A 23,899-nucleotide genomic window follows, 5' to 3' on the forward strand; every position below is an offset into this window, starting at 1 on the left:
TTTTGTCCCTAGGAAAGAGATCTTCTAGTATAAATTTGCTAGGTACTTTTGTAGTCATCATCTTCCTTTCATTTGCTTTGAAAAGGAAGATTGACTTACAAAGCTTTTGTATAAAAATTTATTTCTACCTTGCTGTACCTTTAAAATTTTTGGATTCTGTTCTTCTTCAGAAGACTTACTTTTTTTCTGAAGTAGAGTTGATGCATATAGATATGTGCTGTACTCTGTAACTGAAACTTTCCTTTTCTTTTATTTTGGTTTTCCCTAGTCTAAAACACAGCACGCTGGCTCTTGGCAAACAGTTCCTTTATGTATGGAAAAATAGCTGGGGTACAGCTGTGTAGAGCCCTCAGGAAATTTCTGATGTTCTTTTAGAGGCGATCTGGAGAATGTACAACGTCAAAAAAACTGGGCCTTTACAAAAGCAAGATGCCTTGTCAAAGAGATAGGCATTGCTACTGCAGAGTTTTTCTGAGGAACATTAAATAAAAGATATAATTTCCAGCTTAATGAGACACCTGTCTTGAGCCACTATTCTTTCTTACTTTCTTTGCCATCTCACACAAACAAATGACTCATGATGTTAATATTTCACTTCCCTTTGTAGCTCCTAGCTTCCACGCTGCCATGTGTCACAGACTGGCTAGCCGGCTCTGCTTGTGCCTCTCACACAAGATTTAACTTGGGTTTCCCGTCCTGCAGCAAAGCTCGAAACCCACTGCTTTCGACACTCCTCTGGCAAACTTTACCCCCCTCCCAGGTGATATCCTAATGGTGGCAGTGAGAGATCAGGCAGGTGGAGGCCCTCTGGGCCTGGTCCAGCCTCTCGATCTCCTGCATGTGCCCACCAGCTCCTTCCCAGCATATCAGTTTAGAGCGAGGGGAGGGAAGTGCTCCCTTCCCCAGCGGGAAGAGAGATCCCTGCAGGTGGGGGCTGCAGGCTCTGACAGCATCAGCTGCCTCAGCTGAGGGAGGGTTCATGGACACCAGCTGCATCTACAGGTTGGAAAAGGAGCAGGCACAAATGTGCCCTGCAAGAGCTCAAACGCGGCAGTGGAACCTGGGGTACGGGAAAGCGGCAGGGCTTTTGTCATCTCCTTGAACTGCATCCCTGACCACCACGGCTCAGCGCACTGGCCATTTATCTCAAGAATCAGGATGTGGCTGATATTCCTAATTTACAGTCTCTGAAAAAGATTTTAATGTAACTGCCTTTTTTCATTACAGAGCACAAGAAACTTATAAAAATCTAAACAAAAGCGAGCACTCGATTCATTCCCCACTGCAGTTACCTGACCAAGCAGAATCTTGTGGAGAATCTGGGATCCTCCTTCTTCCTGTCTTCCCACCCTGGACTCTGCTAACGCAGCACTGTCACTTTTCCATACCTGGCAAACTGTGTGAGCAATCCAGTCCCTTTGGTCACATCAGCCCTTGATTGCCCTCGTTTGTTGCTCTAAGTTCTCTCCCAGCTGACCTCTTGCTTAGTTACTTTTATCCTGGACTTCAGATTACAAAACACTTTCAAACAACAGCTAACTCTTAGCTTGAGGCCAGTGGTTAGCAGCCTTTCTGCAGCATAGCTCTACTTGATAAAATAAAATTTTTGCACCTTCCTTTGCATGTCTGTTTCTCAGCTTTTAGGCCATGCCATCTCCAGCCTGCTACAATGATGCTCTTGCCCTAACAAAGCCAGGCCAAACAAAGGCCTAACAAAGCAGAGCTTATTAACTTGGGCTTCATGGCTCGCCTGTAATATGCTTCACTGCATTCCTGGGAGACATAAAATTAAGCCTACAAGTGAATAAGCCAAAGTGACTATGGAGCATCCATCATAATGACCACCTTCTACAAGCTCTGTGTCACCACCTTGTGGATTTCTGAAATTCAAATGACAATAGAGAGGGAAAAAAACCATCCCTGGTACATACACAGAGAGTTCCTAGAAGCAATTGGAACTTCTAAGCTATGTTAAGACAGATTCCCTCAGTTGTCACACTGGGATTTAATGAGATTTAATTGTATGAAGTGTTATTTAATTTTAAAATAATTAAAAGCCAAGAGCTCAGGTTATCCCCTTGTGACTATATAGAACTTTATTCCAAAAGTGGTTTACACTAGGCACATGAGGGCAGTTTTAATGGAAGGCTCTGTTTCTCTGATTGGGCTAATAATTAAGACATGCATGAGGCAAAATTTAACATAGTTCAGGACTTTTCTTTCAAAATACATTCACAAATCAAGTGTTAACCTGTCAGGCATTTTTAAAAAAAAATATGCAGTCAAAAAAACATTGAAATTATTCTAGGAAACAATTTAAGCAAACAAAATCCTCCAGAATTTTTACAGCCCAGGTGCTGCAGGATCTTAAAAAGCTGCAGAACCAGTTTTCAAGGAAGTGAAGTGCATGAGTGCCCTCAGATTTACACAAATGAAAATTTGTGCCTAATTTTTGGTTCGGGAAACATTTTCTGTTACTCCTAAAAGTGTGACTATTCTCTGTCTCCACTACTAAGCTACTCTTAGTAGCTGCACTGCCCGCTTTATTTTACTACCTGAATGAGCTAGAGAGGCTTTACAGCAGCCAAGTCTTAGAAGAAGAAAAAGAAATTAGTTGTTCTCTGTCATCCAGTGAGCACCAGTAAGTGGATCTGCATCCAAGGCTCTTTTGATCTCCAAAAAAAATTTGCAATTTTGACATGTTGCTCTAAAAATACCCACCAGGCTTTGGGCCTACAACCTGTTTTTATTATGTTCATGTTTAGTCTCAAGAGCTTTTTCTCCACAGGTGACCCCCTCAGCTTTGTTAGTTTATCACTTAGCACAACTTCACCTGAAAAGGCAGTTCGGCTGGTAGTCGAGGGGAACTCATTGCCTCTGTCACTGTTTGCTGCCACTTACTCAAGCAATACTGCCAGGAAGTGCTTGTCTGAGCTGATAATTGTAAGTGAAATATTTGATCTAGAGTAACAGCAAAATTAAATTAATGTTTAAACCAAGTGTGACTGTACGTGTTGTTTTACATGGCTTTCTAAGTATTTTCAATTATGTTTTGTAAAGAGACGTGAGGAATATGCAGTGATAAAGTAGGAGGACTGAATCTGTTGAGTGACTCTTTCTTTAATGACTTCGAGCAAAATAAAAATGAAATTTCCTTCCTCTATGAGAGAATGATGACACTTACCTGGGTTCATGCACAGTTCCATAAGAATTCAATGGTGTGTTTTCCTACTGAAATTTGTAAATTTTATCAACAGATGGGCTAGGATGATATTCTGTTCATTTAGCAGAAAATTACCAGTTTGCAGAGTCCAATAGAAGAAAATAATTTGTACCTTGTCGACTATTAATTATCTTTTTATTTGTTCTTGAGACAGCAGGCTAAAATCCAGCAAGAAATAGTAAAAATATCACAACTGTAACTTACAACACCGCATAATGAAAAAAAAAAAATCCTGTACCAATTAAAATCTACAAGGTTTGGAGGAAAAACCTCTAAGTATTTTCCAATTCTGAAAACAGGTCAGATGCATTCATGGAAGCAGTCCCTTTAAATAACAGTAAGCATAAGAAATAGATGTGCAAGCATGCAGTATTTTAAGCTCTAAGAGTAAACAGAATGTGTTTTCTATCAGAATTGTTGCAATCATTCGAATGCCCATCTCCAAACTCTTCTTTGAGTCTAACATGGAAATCTCAGATTAATATACGTGGAGCAACAAGGACACCTTGAGGCGAGTCAGAAAAATGCAAAAAATTTCTATTCCACATTGATATGGGAGGATTCACAGATTTGCCATAAATCTGAATTCCTTGGAATTGCCACATGATGTAAATGATAAGCTCTTAAAACTGTTTGCCAAAGTCCCACAGGTTCCACAGAGTATTATTAAAGCAGCGCTTGGTCATCACTCCTGAAATGCTACAGTGTATGCTTACCAATTAGGTTAATGTACTTGCTAATAGTTTTGAAGACAGACCTGGTTTTGCAACACACTGATCTTGTTCTGAGTTGCTTTTCTCCTTGTCACAGAAGTCAAAAAACTTTCTTCCCACTGCTCAGCATAGTATAATACTGTACATATTTTTAAAAGAAAAAGTATAAAAATAGTGAAAAGGTTTCTGAAGAAGTATTAAATGCAAATCTACACAAAAGTTAAACTTTCACAGTTCGTTGTTGCACTCTACAAGTTTCAAGTATTCCTTTAAATTTGTACCTTTGAAAAACTGATATAACAGTAAACATTTTCCAAAAAAAAGGTGGGAAGAGGAAGAAACCTTATACTTCTTATTTGCCTTAGATATTTTGCACATGACAAAGCACTTTTTTTTTTTTTTTAGTATAGCCTCTAAGTTAGAACTGGAGTTGTGGGCCCGTTTGTAGAGCTTTCTGTTCCCTTAATGCCATCTGCAGCCTTAGAATCATCACAGACTTCAGAAGCCTCATTTCCCTCTGGCGTTGGTGGGGTAAGATCAATAGTGATCAAATCAGTTTCCGGATTAGTTTTTTCTACTTCACTGCAAAATTCAACTTTATCTTCCTGCTGGCTGTTCTTCTTTATTTGACCATTCTGTGCAGGGTAGATACTGGCGATGGTGTCATACAGAAATTGGTAATGTTCCTTAAATATAAAGAAAAGAGGTTAGCATGAATGGAACCCTCAGAGCTCAAGAATAAACCCATTCTTTCTCCATTTTCTTAAATTTTAAAATGTAACATGTAGTTGAACACAGAAGACTGCATATGAAGTAGCTTCCAGAATTTTTGGTGTACGGAGTGTTGCTTTTATGGTTTATTCTGATTTCATGTTTTGGAAAGTCTCTGTAACTGCCTGCATCAGACAGTTCCAAGTTGTCACTCAGTACCCTCTTGGTTCACAAAATCCCCCAAATATGTTTTTTACAGTACCTAAGCTGTAAACAACACATGTTGTAAGGAGTCTAGGAAAGTCGTCTAATAACCTGCCCCCCATCAATGCCGCTTAGGTCTGGTTTATCAGTGTGTGTTTGTATGCCATAAAGACGCAGTTCCTCTGGAAGGAGTTAAACAAAACAAGCCTGTGAAATGGAGTTAACCTCCTAACTCTGCAGAAGTTAAGGGACACTGTACACGTACATCCCTGAAGCAATTGCAGAAACATCAATTTATGCAATTTGTAATTTTATCATATCCACCCTTCCACAAAGGTGTTACAGAATTGCAGCTCCGGACATCTCACAGACCCCTTCATTCTTATCAGCAACAGCCAACTGGCAAGTAGTAGTGAGTGGCTGTGAATGTCCTGATTACAATTAGTGTTCCCTATGCAGAAATGAGGGGTAAGGTTATCAGGATATTAGTGACCATGACAAGTAATCTCAACGTTTTTTCTGGTAATTCGTAAGATTTACTTACAAAGGTGGAAACCACTCCCAGCCTGGTGCGACGAAGAGCTTTTACTACTTGAAAAACATCTATTACTTCTTCTATTTCTGCGCTTTCCAAGAGGGTCATTAAAGCACAAAATACACCAGTCTGCCGTGATCCATCACTAGAAGATGATGTAAAATGTACATGTAAATTTAAAATGTAAAATCGGTGAGTCTTCTGATTAAATGTTAGATTCATTTCAAAGATTACATAATGAATTACATTTCCAAAACATTTTTTACTGGTCTGAAATTGTTACAATTAAGAATATCTCTAGGACACACACAAGACAGTTTATCTAGAGGCTACCTGGATCCCATGTGACCATTTAAGGGGTAAGAGAGAAACCAGAAACTTCAGAGTTACAGTCTCAACAATTGGATTATCCTCTAGTTTAGATGTTATGCAAGGCTGTTCCTGGAAATTGTCGTAAAAAAGTGGGCTTAGGTACTGGAGTGAGAGATGAACCTAAAAGCTCTGCTGGATCCTCATTAGTAGTATGCTACGAGAGCAGCTGGACCAAGCATTTCTTCTCAGAACATGTGTACCAGGCGAGAGCAGCTAGCTCTGACCATCTGCTTCGCACCCACGCTTGCTGAAGAGAAGCGTGCTCACTTTTCAGCACCACAACCAAAAAGGTTAAGCTTGAACAGTTCGAGGAATCTTCTAGGCAGAGCTGTCTCCAGACATATGGAAAGGCTTGCGGGAAAAGGTAGGCATCCCAAAATTGTGATCGTTACGTATATCCAGACCTTAGAGATAGGTTAAGGTATACGCTGACTTCAGACCCACCGGCAGTGGACAACAAGCGGGACGCTGCGGGTACTCCTGTTGTCCTCAGTGACTGGTCTGGCTGGGACTTTTTGTTTAAGGTTGAGAATCATGCTGACTAAATCCTTGGGGTTTTCTGGAACATCCAAGCCACTCCACTTGTGATACTGATACTGGTACACCTTCTGTGTTTCTTTTGTCTGAAAAACATCAGTGGAGATGTAGTCAATATTCAGGTTAAAATAAAGATGTAATACGTCTATTGCAGCTAATTTACAAAAGAAAAACTGTATTCCTGAGGAACTGCACATGGTGATGTGAGTTCTACCTCATGAATATGAGGTAGGTAGACATCCAAACTTCCCTCAAAGTACAACAGACAGCTGACCTCCCAAGACTCCACTACCACCATCTCAGCAACTCACTAAATGGGAAATTTGAGCTATTTTATAGCATTTATCGTGGTTGGCTGCTGGTCTGGAAGATAAAAATATTTCCATTTCTTAGAGCAGGAGGTAAATGCAGTAGGAACTGTCCCTTCTCTTTCTTTAGGCTAAGTTTATAACAGGGAAACAAATTTAAAACTTCCTTTTAGAATTTGAAAAGAAGCTTTTACCTTCAGATGTGTAACATCAAATGCACGTATGGTATAGCTAGGACAACAGTTGACATCTGTCATTTGAACTTCTATGCCATCATACGTTTGTTTTCCTTCTCCCCAGTACTGTGCACAGAGTTCCTAAAATGGATAAAAGTACAAGTCAGTGTATGCCATTCAAACCTCTTTTTATTTTATCTTTCACATGCACTTACAGAATGTATAGACTTTAAAGTAGCAGGATTGTCACTGTATTTTAAAATATAGCATACACTCTTCCCCTCAAAAATTCATTAGGAAGTAAATTAAAGAGGTAAATAATAGAACAAATGATGTTGGAAATCCAAATTCCTCATCCTATGAAACACGCTTAACTGGAAGAAGGGAATGAGAGAGTGCAGTGCAGACTTTTCTTTGCATATAGAGGACCCTTAATACGTCAGCGTCAAGATGGTGCCCTCACCTGATCTCCTTCTTTCAGCTCCGTCAGCATAACAATGACTTTGACTTTTCTTTGGAAGACCATTTGCCAGAAGTCAGAGATAGTTTCCTGCAGTGGTCCCTGTGTTGCAATCATGGCTTTCGGACCCCAGTAACCCTATAAAAGAAATTTTCAATATTATTTTCTTAAATTCATTTGAAATGTGATTTCCATGCAACAGAACTCATTGTCATTTAAAGAATACCCAGTGAAATAAACTAATGAACCCTTTACTTTATGGGAAAACATGCCTACCACAGTACGTAATGGTCTTACAGGAATTCTATTAGCCAAATGACATTAAACTCAAAAATTAATTCTACACAGCTGCCTAATTTGACCAGTAAGAAATTGACTTCAAACCACACAAAGTTGGTGCACAAGTCATTTCACACCAAGCTATCCAAAAGTAAAAATACATTTACTCTGAATAGATATCCTAACTGTGCAGCATTTTAAAGGATTCACGTAAATTGAATTTAACTACTAATTCCATTAAAATCAATTACTTCATTAGTGACCGACACCTTCTCTCCTTTTGGAGGTATATATTATACAAAAAAACCCTGATGCCCCCAATTTTCACTAGTAGGGTTTTGTATATGTGAATAACTATACCCCCATTTCACTAACAGGGGAAAAAATTAATATGGATCAACTTGTACACAGGCAGATGCTTACCGATAGAAATACACGTTATCACGAGGCCAGTCTGAAAGCTAGTGGTTTTAATCATAACACACACACGTGCAAAAAAAAAGTGTTTCTATGTTTAGTGTCATTATTTGAGATTGCACTGTCTAAGACCATGTAAGGGGAAAAGATTTATTACTGCAGCAAAAGGTAGAAGATTTTGATGATTAAAACTACAAATGGATTCGCCAGTCGACTGTCAGATGTTTCTCCCTTATTCAGGTAAATCCTATTCTATTTGTGAAGCAAATGAGAGAATCAGAGCTCAAGCTAGAATACAGTTTTAGCGGAAAGCTTGTGAAATACTTATATTGGATCCCCTAAATACATACAGTTATGAAGGAAGCATTGATGTATTTGCTTGATTCCTCACAGTCACTGTCCTCATCTGAGGAATCATCTGAATCATGTTCACCCTCCTTTCTGCATTCATCTTCGTGCCTGATCGGCACTCGGTTAAAGTCATCTGCATGAGACAAAGTGTCACTGTCACACCACACTGCAGCTCAGGGATAGCATTAGAGAGGGGCTGTCCCTGCACATGCAGGGGGGAAAAGAGATAGAAAAAGACCCGTTTTTTCACAACAGACTGCAGAACGAAGGCCACTTCATTTGAAATAAACTTAAGTACTCCCAATAATTAATATTTTTAAAAACTCATCTCTTCTTTTTTAAAAACACTATGAGAAGTTTCTAATTTTAGTGTTGAGAAAATTAATAAAATAAATGTCATTAAGGTTATTATTTACTGTCCTCATTTTTTAAAAATTTACTAGGTTTCCTTACAGGAGATAACAGATAAAATAAGAAGGTTAATGGAAAATACGTACATGGAATTATGTTGGCGTTCCTATTTTTGCTTTTATTTTCCTCACGATTCCCAGTGTTCTGTGTCCGCCACCCCTTATAGGAAGGTAATCTCTAAAGAAAGAGGACGTTTGGTATTATTCTTGATGAAAGTGTTTCCTGGGATCATTGTTCCCTCTGGACACCCACTCCCAGTCTTCATCTCTCAGCGCCTCACTTCTTACTTTAATTCTTTAAACTTTGGTCACATCTGGACTATAGTTTAAAAATGCCTGCTATACCATGTACAATGGCACAGGAAGTCATGCACATAGACACAAGTAATTGTTGTGTGCTCCCCATCTTTGCAAAATAACATTAACATCAAAAGCAGGAATAAAATCTCATTAATTTACAACTTTTTTTCATGAAAGCAAAGAAACTGTTTCTGTGCCAGAAAAAAAAAAACAGCACAGAAGTGATCTATTGCGCATGGTATCTCTGCCTTATGACTATTGTGCAAGGCACTTTCTAATGTAAGTGGGAGGTAAAGGCACTAGAATGCAATGCTTATTTACCTGAAACTCTGCCTCCAGCAGAGAGGGATCACTCGGAGGATCTTTTCTTTTCAGATTGTTAAGATAGGAATGCAGTTCCGAGAGACTGACCTCTGTTTCTCCATACTGATTGTATTCCACTAGCGCTTGATGGATAAGGATGTACTGTGACTGGTGTTTCCCATTTGAAGGGTTTAAAAATGAAGTTTTTAAAGAGTTAAAAAAAAGAAAGTCATATCACTTTTTAAAACCATTATAAGAAACTATTACTCCCATGATGTTATTACTGTTAATAATATTAAGCATTAACATTAAATGGACATTAAATATACACAAATTAGACATTTTAGAGCACATTTAGTGTGTTGGAGGAAGTGTTCTGCAAATAAATGTAATGTCATTCAAGAAATATGCAATTGAGATTTGAAAGATTTGCAAAACGGTTAAATAAATTAAAAACGGGCATTGCAGTGCGTGACTTTCGTCGTACCCTCAACACAACTGAAAATCTCACGTAGACAGACAGTTTTTAGAATTTGAAAATTAAGTTTGACTATGCAAGCTCAATTTTGCATTTGTGAATTTTATGCCAAAAGCTGGATTATCAAATCTATAATGTTCGTCTTGGCTTCTTTTTTTAAAGCCTAAACTTAAAAAGTTGAAGTTACTAAAACTGAAAAACTGTGTTGGAAGTTTTTCTCTCTCTTAATATTTTTCCGAGCTATGTTTTCTATGAACAACTTCCATTGGACTGTAGCAGTACCCAAGACAGAGCAGTGCACTTCTGAGAAATACTGAAGAAGCCCTAGCAGAGGAGAGTCCTAAAGTGAGAGGAGTTTTAGTGAGATACCTCTACTTGAACCATGAGGCACCGCTGCCGACGCAGCTTTACAACATAGCCATAAACATCCACTCTGCCTTCTGCATCCAGCCCCTCCAGCATGGCATCAATTCCTATATACGTCCCGGTGCGCCCAACACCAGCACTGCAAAGCACAAAGGGATTTGGTTATGGAGAGGGAATGGCATCTCCCGGTCCCAGTCTGGGAGGGGAACAGTGAGAGAGCGAAAGAGAGAGGGAGAGACCAGTGAGAGAGCGAAAGTGAAAATGTGTAACAACGGGATATGGAAACCGTTCTTGCTGTAAATTAATTGGCCTCTGAAACAAGGAGGAGTTTGTATTTTGAATATCTTTTAATAAAAGTAAGGCCAATATTGCATATAGCCAGTGTAGCCTGACATTTACACAGCTGCTTTCTGAAAGCCCGAAGGTCTATGTATCCTCAGATTTTATCAACGTGAATAACCTTCAGAAAACAGGCTTTATTATGCATATTTGGTTGCCTCACTCTCAAGTAATCAAGTCATAAAATTTGGGATCAGGCAAATACGTTTGCCAGGTCCCTTTTCTGAATAGGTTCACTTCATGTTCATTTAACATTAAGAGATTTTAAAAAAAATATATATATATTTACCTGCAATGAACCACTATTGGGCCACTAAAAAAGTTGCTGAGAGCATTAACTCTGCGTCGGAGTTTGAGAAGGAGATGAGGATCCTCAGGGACTCCATGGTCTGGCCAGCTTGTGAACTGGATATGAGTGACGTCTCTTCCAGCTGTCCTTTCTCTTGCCTAGACAAAGTGAAGTGGGGTTTATATATGTATATATATATATACACACACACATACACACAAAGCCAAAATGAGGTGCAGATAGACAAAGCAGAAGAAAAATAAGGGCAACAGTCCTCAAATGGTGAAATAGAAATTTCAAACAGTGTGTTATAATGTAATCCAAACGGCCTCTCAGGTTACAACAGTTTTCATATTCAATTTTAATTAAAAATTATCCATGAATCAGGAATACACAATGACTCCAACAGAGGATGAGCAGGAGGTTCAAAGCGTTGCTAAAAATACTTTTTTCTCAGGTTGGCCTGGGATCCAGAGAATAATAGGTCTCTCCACTGTACTTATAAACAACTTGGCCAGTGTATAGCTCTGCTTACTCCAAGGGTACAGGTTGGTAATTCTCTTATGTTTCCTAGGAGTAGCTTGCTGAGGGTAAAACAGATTTTAAGAAAAAAGAAACACAAACTAACAAACAACAAACATTTAAACTGTAACTCAGAATTCTATGGTCTAGAAGTAGACAGAAGAAAACCTATGATTTTCAATGAGAGTGACCCTCTTAAGTCTCTCGATTAAAGCTTAAAGCATTTCAAATCTTGAGTCCTACTTTCAAATGTTGCTGTTAGATTAGAAGAGAGGACATATATTTTGATAACCATGATTATAAAACAAAATGAGAAAGACATCTCAATGGCATTCTTTTGCTGGCCAAGTTTTAGTATGACTATACAGGCACTTCCCCAGCAACTAACCCCCAAATTCTTACTCAAAATTTAATTATCCAGTTGTGCCACAGTTATTCACAGAGTTATTTGCCACCTTTTCAGTAATTATACATCGCTATTCCACCAGAACGGCAGAGGTCTCCACTTTCTCACTAGGGACCACTCTTAAATTCCACAACCAATAACAGTTTTGTCTACATTAATATGATGTCAGCCGAACAGAGAGCAGACAGCTCTAAAAATATCAGTCCTCAACCTGCAGAAATCTCTCATTTCTACTGTCAGATTGTCCTAGTTACAGAGCAATGTCTGTTAATAGTTAATTCTTAACATCTTGATATTCTCACTGTCTTCACGCTAAGTTACAACTGTCTTTTAATCAGACCACTTCCTGAGTAAATTTTAACACAACATGCATTAATAGGAAGAAGAATAGGAAAGAAACAGAACAGAAATTTCCAGCTGGAATCATAGATCAAGGTCTGTTGATTCACTATGTTGCCGAAGATCTGTCAGCAGATTTACTCTTTGAGTCTTAATGCTTTTAGCTATGACTTATGCTCCATTTACCTTCACTGAAATCTTTTTGCAAAGGGCCTGAAAGGAGCATTTAGCCTTAGACAGCAAATTTTGTTCTCAATTACACATAGAGCAACTAATGTGATTTCAGATGTATAAAAGAGAATTAACCAGCCTGAATGATTCTACACGTAGCCAAATTGTAATTTTAAAACACTTTTGTTTATAAATGCACTTGAGATTACCAGAATTTGTAATTGTCCCACTGTACGATTATCCTGAGGGAAGATAATGGTGCTCTATGAGTTACACTGATTTTACTTGCAGAAGGTTACGCTGACATACACATAAACCACAAAATTTCTGTGTTGAAGAATAAGCTAAATACCTAAGGAAACCACAGTGTATTAAGTTTTCCATACTTCACAGCATATTAACAGTTTCTTCTTAAATGTAGATTCCAGAGTACTAAGGAAAATACATTTTTAAGTTGGGAAATATATGTCTAACTCCTATTTCTTTTAAGGAATGACACCTACATCTAAGAAGTTTTCTCTTAAACTATATGTTGGTCAGGGAAAAGCAGCAGAGTATCTTCCATTGATAGCCACTTAAAAGGATCTCTCAATGATACCTACAGACTTCAAATAGACACTCCAATTCCAGTCAGTCTTGCACATTTAAATCAACTTACGTTCGTGATGTGTAGTTTCTGAATGACATAATCTGGACACGTTTTACTTTCGTTGATCTTCACAACGATGCCCCCATATGTTGCAGAGCCGTTCTCCATTGATGGCCAGTACTGGGCACATTTGTTCTATGAAGATAGGAAGTTAGGTGAGTGGCATGACAGAAGTGGCAGAGAGCTGGGAGCTATGAGAAAGGCTGATTTAAAATAGACAGCAACTCGGTGTAGTATTCCTAACTTCTCACAGGCCTTGTCCTCTCCTGAAAAGGCTGTCACTGGTTAGGATGTCAATGCTAAATAATTCCAAATACCCAACAACTCAGGTCTCTGACCTGAAGTTTATGCCCACTGAATTTAACTTGAAACATAAAGCGGCAAAAAAATCCTGTACACTAGTTGAAAACGTGAACAGCTACTGTTGCTGTTGCCTGAAGCCTGTAGAAAAGTTTGCAGCTACTTCTATGACTACTTCTTTAGTCTTCATGAGGGATGTTGCTCCGGCCTGCCTATAACATCGACTTGGGGATACCGTAAATCTGCATGCTGCCAACCTTTTAACCTTTAAAAGCAGTTAAAACGCTAGTTCCCCTTCTTCCTGCTGTAACTGGAATAAGGAACAAAAGCAAGCCAGAAGCACCCAACCTTCCAGTTAAAGGGCAAAGACAACAGATGATAAAAATATTCTGCCTAGGATTTACTGAGGGCATTGCCAGGATATCAGAAGATAATAGACAGGAGAAAAATACAAACCATATGTTTTATGACAGGTCTGTAAAGAGCTAGAGTTCTACCTTGAGCCTTTCTCTGTGTTTATTAGCTGTAATTTGGAAGCTCATCCTCTGCTACTTACAGCTGTGACTAAAGCGACATTTTCTGATAAGAGTGGTAATTCCACAAGGCAACACTGTTTTGGCATGATTTCCAACATAGGTTCTGCCACAACAGGAGAACAAAGAACGACAACAGAGTACTAAGAAGAAAATGTAATTCACCACAGCACAGCAACCCATTCTGTTTCAGACAAAAGAAGGATGGAAGGATGGAAAGATGTATGAATGGATGGATGGATGGGTGGGTAGATGGTTGGATATTTCTCACCCTCTTTCCTTCCTCACAGCGAGTCACCATGACAATAATTGTTGCCTTCTGTTCCCAGATCATTCTCCAGAAATCGTCTGTGGTTTCATCCTTGGGGCCTAACGGGAGATATTTTAAGGGAGTTTTTCGAAGAGTGCAACTGCATGAAAAAACACCTGCCTTCTTGACATGCTTAGCCATACAGTCTGAAAAGCTAACCAGAGATCACGCAAATAAAAGCCACACACTTGATTTCATTATGACTGCTGCCATTAGGCTACAGCATTTTAAAGGCCTCCTATATATCTTTAGTGCCTAGCTGTGAAATCTGAAAACTTTTAGTATAAAATTATACAACATGAGAAATCTGCCTTTGAAGTAAAATTTATTCATCTTCACAAAATTCCCTAAGAAAAAGCTCATTGGTAACTTTTTCATATTAAATTTCAAAATGTCAGATTTTCTGTTTTTCTTTAAATTTACTAATACTCTAACAAAAAATGGGTGAATGAATAAAACATACTCTTTTGAGGTTAAAAATTACCTTGTGCGGCAATGTATTTTCTTGGTTCTTTGAAGCCCTATAAAAAGTACAATGTTATCAACTTTTAGAAAGGAAGCATGAACAATTTAAAAGACTTGCAATTTTAAAAATAAATTCAATATGCAACAGTCCAATAACACCGAACACTTGACAAAGATGGAAAGAACTCAAATGAAAATCCTCAAAGGTGTTTGATGCATGAAATGTAGAGACTACAGAATTTCTTCAATAGTGCCTAAGACTTTTTTTGAAGTAGATGTCACTCACATCGATATAACTTGCATTGATATAGTCTGATCCTGGGTCTCCTGGGATCTCTGAGAGCTCAACACGGTTATGATCATCTGTTTAAATAATTTAAAACAAAATAATTATATTATCTCAAGGCACTGAGAAAGTATTTATAAAACATGCAAAAATTGTAACAAATACTCACATGGAAGGATATCGATGTAACGGTTTTTGTTCTGATTATGGCTTTTTTTGGCTTCCTTTATGGAAAATTTAGTGAAAACTCTAGGAATGCTCTGTAAAATACAATGTTTCTTTTATTAGGCAAGCGTATATTTAAAATAGCTTCTGCTGACAGTCAAATGCATATGGAAGATACTACTGAGTCTGGAAGATGACACTCTGTTTCATATGATACTATTTCGTGTATTTCTTACATCTAAAATAAACAAATTTCTTTTCCTTTAATATAAATAATATATATCTCCACAATTATGTATTATTTATATCCCCATGTCTATGCAGTAAGAGAGAGTATTGAAAATATGCATTGAAAGGTAGTTTAAAATGAGAAGTATTTAGACTGTATTTTATGCTTTTGCTGAAAAACACCTTCAGGGAAAAAAAAAACCAAAACGTACCATCATCTTTGAATGAGAGCTTGTTAGGAAAATTAACTGAAGTCTTTCTGACCTTAGATGAGAATTCACTCAATTTTTCAGATTCTGTTTTTTTTTATTTATTTATAACCAGTACATATACTTCAATCATGCTCTTGAACAGAATTCTTTCAACCACCTCTCTACAAATCTTGATATATTTTGAGCTAATGACAAACCTGAAATTCATCCAAGAAAAGTCTTCCTTCATCAGCAATCTTCCTCTTGTACGTGTCCAGCAAGTGCTCCGAAGGAATTGGCTCTATGTTCAGAAGTTGCCTGTCATCATCTTTAACTGTGTAAATATGTCGAACATTTATCACGACTGACTTTGAAAATGTAAATTACATTTCAGTAAACGTGATTCTCAAATTGTCAGATAAATTACCAAAAGGACAAATCTCTTTATTTGAACTAAACATGTTTATTTTTTAAAAAAATGGTGTTGCCTGAGCCAGCTATGAGTGAACAGGCCCTGGCAATAAAAGAACTTGTTCACCTCTGCTGCCCGACTGGAAACACCTCAGGAGGAGGCCATGTGATGGGACGTTGCAGTCATAGCGCTTTTGTACCAAGTGGCCATTGTCACATTCAGGTCACAGCAACAGCCCCAACACCCACAACAGTTACACAGTCTTGCCCTCTACTTCAATTCTGACCATTTATCGTCAGTGGTAAAATGGATTACTGTGCAAACAGCCTACAAATGTAAAAACATGTATTGCCTACTTTCCCAAATTTTCTCCAGTTTATTCTCTGAGTTGGAATAATCTGTGATACCATCTTTAATGACAAAGCAGTGGTTGAACAAGTTTTAACATCTCTAACTAGACATTTATTCGTTTTTCATTTACATTGAAAAGACTTCTTTTTTTCGCAACTGGATTTGAATACCAACACAGTATTACTTCCATTTAATGTAGTTAATTTCTTGAATGTCATAAGTTATTTTTTTCTTGAAGCTTTCTGATAGTGACTGATTCTGTCTTTCTTTGTAGGCTTTGAAATCTTGTGCAAAAAGTTGCATATAATGTTTGGTTTCAGTCTTTGAGATTTGAAAGCCTTCAAAATTTTTCTGTAAAAAACAATCGGCTTACGTTTAAATTCTTGCTTTGAAAGAGGTGCACAGGAGAAGTAAATTCTGGCTGAAGCTGTATTTGACTCTGGACTTACTCTCAGGTCTAAACATATCGCAACCATTGTCTGGGACAACACAATTGTGTTTGTAATTAAATAATAAATGAGAGTTTTTCAAACACTGACAACCTTTCAGTTCATTTAAGTATAAATACTTCTGCTATGTATTTACTGAAGTATTTTTTTCTCCAAATGAGGTGTTATCATGTGGATGTCTGTACTCTATATATACAATCTAGAATGTAATCAATCCAAAGGTGGCAGTGAGACGTGTGACTAATTTTATTTGCTTGCCGAATATATAAAGACACTCACCTGCAACAAGGTTCACGCCTTCAGAAGAATTGCTGTAAGAAGCAAAAGCATCTGTAAAAGCTTTGACTAGTAAGACACAGATATGGTAATGAGTTAAATAAAAGCAGTTTCATCTGTAAACACCAAGACTGCTCATAATGATCACATTAGAAGCTCGCTGTGAAACAAGAATGCTACAACTGGGGCTTACAGGCCCTACGCAGAGGTGGTTGGGACGCTTGTCTTCCTACTCTGGGCACTATTGAGATGGAGAAGCAAGGGAACCACATCAAACAGCTTTACCGCTTGCATTAATTTGTCCATACCACCTGCAGCAAACATGTCTTTAATTTCTTCACTGGAGTTACTGCTCACGCCATCTTTGTTTCTCTTCCTAAATAAGTGACAAAAAACTAACACGCACATAAAATATAATGAAATTAAGTTTAAATGCTAAGTAGCCGAGAACAAGCCAGACTCTCTGGAGCTGTATAAGAAAAATTAGTTTTGCTTCTCTAAGCAGAAAAGTTTGCAATCTGAGCATGAGCAGCTCCTTGTCTCCCTAAGGGGAAGAGCAGGGGGAGAAGAGGGGTTGGACGAGACGAGTCCCCAAGTTTTGCTGTTGCCAGAGGGCTGAGAGGTTTCTAAAGAAATTGCCTTAACTTCTCCACTTCTACCAGCAGCTAATGCCCCCTCACACATTGCACCACCTCCCTTTGCGGCAACAGCCACAGTCAGCTTGGCTTTCCAGGGCTCTGGCACTGACTGTTCTTTTATGGCAATCCACTGTCCTACAGAACTGCCAAGTCACCTAGAGATGACTATAATAAACGAAGCCTCCCTGAGATGCTGCTTTGGGCGAATAAGCATTTGAAAGCCTTCCAAGAAAGTGTGTATTAATTTCATTGCTTTTAACTTAAATCAGGGAGGAAAGGTTTTCCAGATATTCGTGAATATTATTTCACCAAACTAGTGACAAAACATTTTGTTCTGTCATCAGATCAGTTCTTCTGTGCCTTGAGGAAGGGGTATAGCAGAGAGATTTTAAATCTATTTTATTGTATTTGCATTTCCAGAAAAAAACACCAAAAATTGAGTTTCTTTCAAAAGGATTAAAAGGGAAAAGGATGTCTTTTCCCAATATTAATGAAATATCAAACTTGTAACATTTTTGCACTACCCACTGGGAAATATTGTGGAAAACCAGAAAACCTCCTCCCCCGTTCTCCCCCGTTTATATGAGAGAGGGAGAGAAACATGAAGCTTACCCAAGCTTTTTTTGGTGAAGATCATAGATTTTGTACAGAACCAGTAGTAAAGCAATTGACGTCACAACAATCAAGAATGCCAAGAATATAATCAGGGCTTTAGAATTATCTAGCAGCAGAAAAAGAAAATATTTATTATTTCTTGAATACGTAATTAATGGCATTTTAAACAATTCTTTTTTCCCTTATTTTCTTTTAACCTGTATACCTCCTAGGGCCAAGGCTGATTGATTTTGTTGTAAAAGAACTAAATAATTCTTTTTAATGGTTTAGTTTAAGTTTCTTATTCCAAAGTGCCAAAAACTTTTAAGCTTAAAGCAAAGGAGGGAATTTATTTCTTCACTAAGAAAATTTTCACTTCAACTCCCTTGGTCCACCTGTCAAAATGCCACAACTCACTCACTGCTTGGGCATTACCGTGGTTGTCTCCTGCTCTGTGTGGCCTGCACACCTGAGCGGTGGAGCTCTCAGCTGCTCCTGATCTGAGAGCTGGGAACCCCTGACAAGTCACAGATATTCAGCTCCTGAAATGCAGGATCTGAACACCGGAAAAGAATCTTAAAGTGAAAAATTTAAGTGAGAGAAATTAATTTCTAGTGGCATTCGAATTTTGCCTGAAGAAACCACAGCTGTGTAATAATTCTGAATTATGGTCAATGACTTGTCAACATGATCTGTTACATTAATGCTGAATGAGAATATTATTTTTGCAAATGCAGATAAGCTATTAACTATAAAAAGAGGCAGTTAAGATCTTTACTTAGGAGCAACTGTAATGGAATTCACAGTTTACAGTATTACTCTCTACTATGTTAAATTCTAAAAGTAAAAATGTGTATATATTTACTTACATCTGGTTTTTATACTTTTCGTTACTGGTTGCCCTTTATAGACTCCATTAGACATTAAGATCTGCACACAGTGGGTGAGAATAATAGAGATATTAAGATTTAACAAGTAAAAATTTCTGCATTATATTTTTTTAAAAAAGCAAAACACAATGGATCCTTGAAATACATCCATCTATTTTCCATGAATCGGCCTCATTGACAGCAGGATCCGCTGTCAGTCTTTGTATAGGCACATATAATGCAGCTCAGGTTTTCACCTAAGTTACAGCAAGATCTGGATCAAAAAAAAGAGTAGATGACTGAAAAAAAAGTTAGTGAAATAGGAGACGCATTTTACAAAATCAAAATCTGACGTATCTCAAGGAAAAAATCAAATTTATCTCTTACCAGATCTAAATCAAATTTCTCAAATCAAAAAATTAACCATGTAATATGTAATAAAACATCATTATTTTATTTGCTTCAACAGTAAATACACAAATAGTCAAATGAACTGGATATTTGAATGCAAGTTCCTGTGTGAGAAGTAATCCATAAAAGGTTAAATTATAGAAGCCAAAATAAACTTTTAAATAAGCTGCTTTTTTGCAACATTAACTATTTTACCTAGTGTTAAATTACTAACTTTGTTTAGATGTGTTTATATTTCATAATATATTTTACATTTATCCAGTCTTTTAAGTTTCTTTAATAGAAATTCCTATCAGATCTAATAGGCAGCTTGAAGTTTGTACGTCAAATATTTCACACTTTTCTTGTGAAGAAAAATTAATCTTAGGATTAAACTTAAAAATTTAATACTAAACAGTGGAGAATACTAACAGGATTGAATAATAGCAATTTTAATAGTAATATTCTCCTGCTACAAATCATCCAAAAGGGAAGGAGAAGGGCTTTCAGCACCCTTGCTGACTGCGGGCTGAGTTCTTACTGAGCCTACCCGATCCCTTCAGAGAAACCTCTCCTGAAGACTCTGAGGACTGTGCCCCAGCTCCCAGCCTCTGCTCTAAAAGGCCGATGTGTTCAGGGGGTTGGTGGTTTCTGCATTCTGCACCTGGGAAGACAGCCATGGTCGGTGGCAACATCCAGAGGAGTAGCAGAGGTGGCAGAAATTAGCAAGAAGCTTCTCAAATAGCAAAAGCCAGAAACCTAGTGCAGCAGTCGCGGTCAAAACGTCGCCAAACCAGAAAGTATGCTGGGTAGGCTCCTCTTTATTCCCTGAACAATTCAGTGTGCAGACAGAAGGGAACTGTGACATCTGCCAACTCTCACAGGTGATCTGGTTGGGTTTTTTTCTTGAGCCTTCCCTAACTTGACCCAGAATCCTTTCACTACTAGTTAAGAGCATAAAGCTTTCTCTGTTTTTCCAGTAAGAATTGGGCAAGATAAGTTTGAAGCAGAAGCCAGGGTTTAGAGCCGAGCAGCAGCCAATTTCTTCTGTACGGCAAACTGCTCACCGCAAGTGGTGTGCAAAAAGCTTGCTGGAGTGGAGGGGACTCATACTATAGGGGCAATCCAAGTGTCTTTTTCTCCTACAGGACCTCATCTTTATTTTCCAAATACAAAGCTTTCTGAGCAGAATCTGTTGGACAAATACTGACAAAACCTTGGAACAAAACCCAGACTACTCAGGTTCTCTGATACTGCATTTCCTCAGAAAGACACAGAGAAAAGAGGAAAAGACTGTGGAAAATGAGTGAAACTGGTTCCTAAAAGTAATAAAACTCCATCATTCCTTCTGGTTACTTTCTTACCTAAACTTTACTGAGAGGAGCTATCAGAATATAAAACATATTCCTACATTAAGGGCATCACACAAGATCATTGGCTTTGCAAGCAATAAACGTCCAAAGGGTGAAATGCCTGTAGGAAGAGAAGGTAGCAGCAGGCCTTCAGGAAAGTGAAGCTCAGAAACAGAGGATGATATATTTTGTATGGAAACAGCCTTGTAAAAGGCTGATGTAAGGACATGTGAAAGGATCTGAAGGGGTTTACACTAACTAGCCCCTGAGGCTTCAAAATCTTCACAGTGAAAAATTCTGAACAATTTCTTTCTGAGCAATTATCTCAAGACTTAAATCCCACTGTTATCCTCTGATGGACAGACACATATTCATTAAATGAGGTGTGCTTTAAACACTAAACTTATTTTAAAACTTATGGAAACCCCAAATTTCTCTCTGTCCCAAGTACAAACAACCTATTCAGCTTGTATTTTCCATGCTGTCAGAGCCTACGTGGAATAGCACACAAGGGACTGATTGATAGGCTAGGCACATGTGCGTTTTATTTCTGAGGTAATTGCTACTTCTTTACATCTGCGCCTGCAGATCCATAGATTAACTCCTCTGCCACCATATTTGCCTTTTTTCCTAAAATCAAGTATGATATGCTTAAACAATGAAAATACAGCAATATTTTATATATTTAATTTAATAAGCCTACTTACCGAAAACGTATACTTTGTCAAGTACAAGAGATTTTCTTTTTTAAAATTACAAGCATCGGAAGTAATATTTTGACCATTTTCCCAAACCAATTCAAATATTTTTTGTGGTCCATGCGCTTCCTGGCTTTTGCACGTAATTTGGACAGCATTATCGGCTGTCAGCGCTGCATTAACATCAGTCACTGGCTCCGGTTCTGTTCACAAAAGAAGCGTTACTGGTTCCGTTCTTATCATTTCAACCCAAACATTTCAACAGCTGTATGTGTTCATGTCTGCTTCTTACCTTCTCTCGTAATAATTTCATACATTTTTTGCCTTAAAAATTTTACTCCCTATTTAACAAGATAAATAAAATCAATTTTGAGTTAACCGTAGGCTTATCTGAACTGGAAAAGATGTGAAGTGGAACTGAAAAAGCTGGGAAGACCAGAGCTCTACTGACAGCCAGCCTGCAGAGATAATGCGATGGCAACTCTCTTTTGTGTCTGACACCACTTTCTCATTTGAGGAATGTGGGACAATAGGCAAGACAGGGGAGCAAACAGTTTTCTGTGTGAGTGTAGGTTTCAAAACTTCTGTAAATGAAATTTCCTACCAGGATTTACTAGTATATTTTAATATTTGCAATAGTATCCTTTTGCTTAAACTGTCACATTGTCTTAAAGTCGGCCTAAAACCACAAAAACTTTTTACTTTTTAATTATCAGGAATCTGTGAAATCTAATCTGTGCTTTCTAACTCTAATTCTGTATGTTGTAGCAAATGGGTTTCAGCCTTGGGGCACAGCCCAAGGGACCTTTATTGAGAGTTTATAAAACCTTTCAGAAAGTAAATAACCTTCTGGGTAAGACAGCTCCATTAGCCACGTTTCAGTAGAACACCACCATGGAAATTTCTTCAAAACAGTCACTTCAATTTGCAAGCTAGCATATGAAAAAAGAAAAGTAAAAAGCAGTTGCTTTTTTCTTCATATGAAGAGCTAAGATGTGTGAGGCTTTATGAGCAGATGAAATATCCCACTGGGGAGTGGCAGGATATTTTACTTGTCTGAGTGTGTGATTACGACGTATCTGCTCATTTTTATCCAGAGGGCAGATTTGTTAGATTCCTTTTCAGCATAATACTGAAAAAGCTGTGACAGGGAGAAAGTGAACATTTCTGGAGGCAATGTGTTTGTTGAAGATGAAAAAATACGTTATAAAAGGTAGGATTTTTGTACTTCCGAGGAGTTGTGCTCTACTGATATATTCTCTTGTTCAAGAAGCCATAAAACTCTTCCACTATCTGCTTGATCATGTCATCAACTGCTGTAACAGTTGGAGAAGGTTTAACGAATACCATTAATTCATGAAGGCAGGCAGCTTGTTATTTTCTCAAAAAATAAGGGAACTGAGGTTCCCTTTTCCAGACCCCTAATCTTATATTGTGGACTGTAATCTTCACCTGAGTTATTAACACATGAGTGGAGCCGCAGAAAGCGGGGGGCTCCAAAATTTGATGTGCTCAAACTAGATTATCATAGAAAGAAAAACCATGATCATGCTCAAATTAGGGCTGTCTAAAACTTAAAGACATTTTTCAGTTTGTGTTACATTTAAGTCTCTGATCAAGTGGTTTACATGATCAACCAATTCGTTTACCAGCTTTTTTTTTTTCCATGGGGCTTCAGGTGATAATTTTAATTCCTGTATTCTTCCAACTATAAACTAAATTCTGTTAGCTCAATGACCCAGAGTAGTAGGGAGAAGCCAATGTTTTAACGGATTGCCTACAAAACTTCATACAAATGCTCTGTATATTGCACTGAAAGCTAGGATTCAAATTCAAAACAATAGTCTGACAGAAGCCCCTGTATTTCCCCAAGCTCTACAGAAAAACATTTACTAAAACAAGCAGTCAGATTTAATGTTCTTATATATCCGTTTCTGCATACTTTTCAGAGTGCTAAAAGCAAAGAAAGATTTACTTATTCCTGCTATTGGGGAAATAAGTCACCACTTTAAATTATGATTACATCACTAGCACAAAAATAATATTTTATTTAAAAAAAAAAAAAAATCTTTTGCTTATTCAGTGAAATTAAAGGCAATATTAATTTAGTATCTTACCAGGTATAAACCATTATAGTTTCCCTATAGCTGTATCTCTATACTAGCTGAGTCTGGAGGTGGTAGAACCAGAGCTAAAAAAGTACTGGGAGAAATTAGATAAAAGTGGGGTTTTTGGGTGGTTTTCATTTTGTTTTTTATCTCTCAAAGAAGAAATTAAAACAGTATGATGCTCTACATCTGAAGATTAAAAGTCTGTTGGGTTTGGTTGGGTTTTTTTAACTTTTCTTGTAGTTCTATGAATTGAACATGTACGTCAAACAAAGAATCAGGACCATGGGGTAAGTTTTTGAATGTGTAGCCAAAAAGGTGCACAGACCTTTCTGACAGCACAAGGGTCGGCACACATCTAGCTTTGACCTAATGTGGAGTCTTAGAAGCTGACCGTGTGTATGTACATCCAAGCTAACCCAAGCC

General features: G+C 37.8%; 1 protein-coding gene across 12 annotated transcripts in view; it reads right to left on the minus strand.

The window, feature by feature from the left end:
• Nucleotides 1-2,174: 2,174 nt before the first annotated feature.
• Nucleotides 2,175-23,899, minus strand: part of PTPRC (protein tyrosine phosphatase receptor type C) — a 65,673-nt gene continuing 43,948 nt past the window's right edge. For 10 of the 12 annotated variants that reach the window (XM_063344550.1, XM_063344547.1, XM_063344542.1 and 7 more), the window contains 20 exons: nt 21,375-21,568; nt 18,926-18,986; nt 18,075-18,183; nt 16,828-16,859; nt 15,555-15,670; nt 14,922-15,012; nt 14,753-14,829; nt 14,486-14,522; nt 13,963-14,060; nt 12,868-12,993; nt 10,772-10,929; nt 10,147-10,282; nt 9,318-9,467; nt 8,784-8,874; nt 8,286-8,419; nt 7,243-7,377; nt 6,798-6,920; nt 6,203-6,381; nt 5,396-5,531; nt 2,175-4,622 (listed from right to left, as the gene is read on the minus strand). In XM_063344550.1, coding sequence (XP_063200620.1) covers nt 4,350-4,622; nt 5,396-5,531; nt 6,203-6,381; nt 6,798-6,920; nt 7,243-7,377; nt 8,286-8,419; nt 8,784-8,874; nt 9,318-9,467; nt 10,147-10,282; nt 10,772-10,929; nt 12,868-12,993; nt 13,963-14,060; nt 14,486-14,522; nt 14,753-14,829; nt 14,922-15,012; nt 15,555-15,670; nt 16,828-16,859; nt 18,075-18,183; nt 18,926-18,986; nt 21,375-21,568 — 2,456 coding nt within the window. In that variant the 3' untranslated portion in view covers nt 2,175-4,349. The remainder of the gene's footprint in view (nt 4,623-5,395; nt 5,532-6,202; nt 6,382-6,797; nt 6,921-7,242; nt 7,378-8,285; nt 8,420-8,783; nt 8,875-9,317; nt 9,468-10,146; nt 10,283-10,771; nt 10,930-12,867; nt 12,994-13,962; nt 14,061-14,485; nt 14,523-14,752; nt 14,830-14,921; nt 15,013-15,554; nt 15,671-16,827; nt 16,860-18,074; nt 18,184-18,925; nt 18,987-21,374; nt 21,569-23,899) is intronic. The other 2 variants (XM_063344554.1, XM_063344553.1) reach the window with 1 other exon arrangement.

This window comes from Chroicocephalus ridibundus, chromosome 8, assembly GCF_963924245.1.
Source record: "Chroicocephalus ridibundus chromosome 8, bChrRid1.1, whole genome shotgun sequence".
NCBI classification, from domain to species: Eukaryota; Metazoa; Chordata; class Aves; order Charadriiformes; family Laridae; genus Chroicocephalus; species Chroicocephalus ridibundus.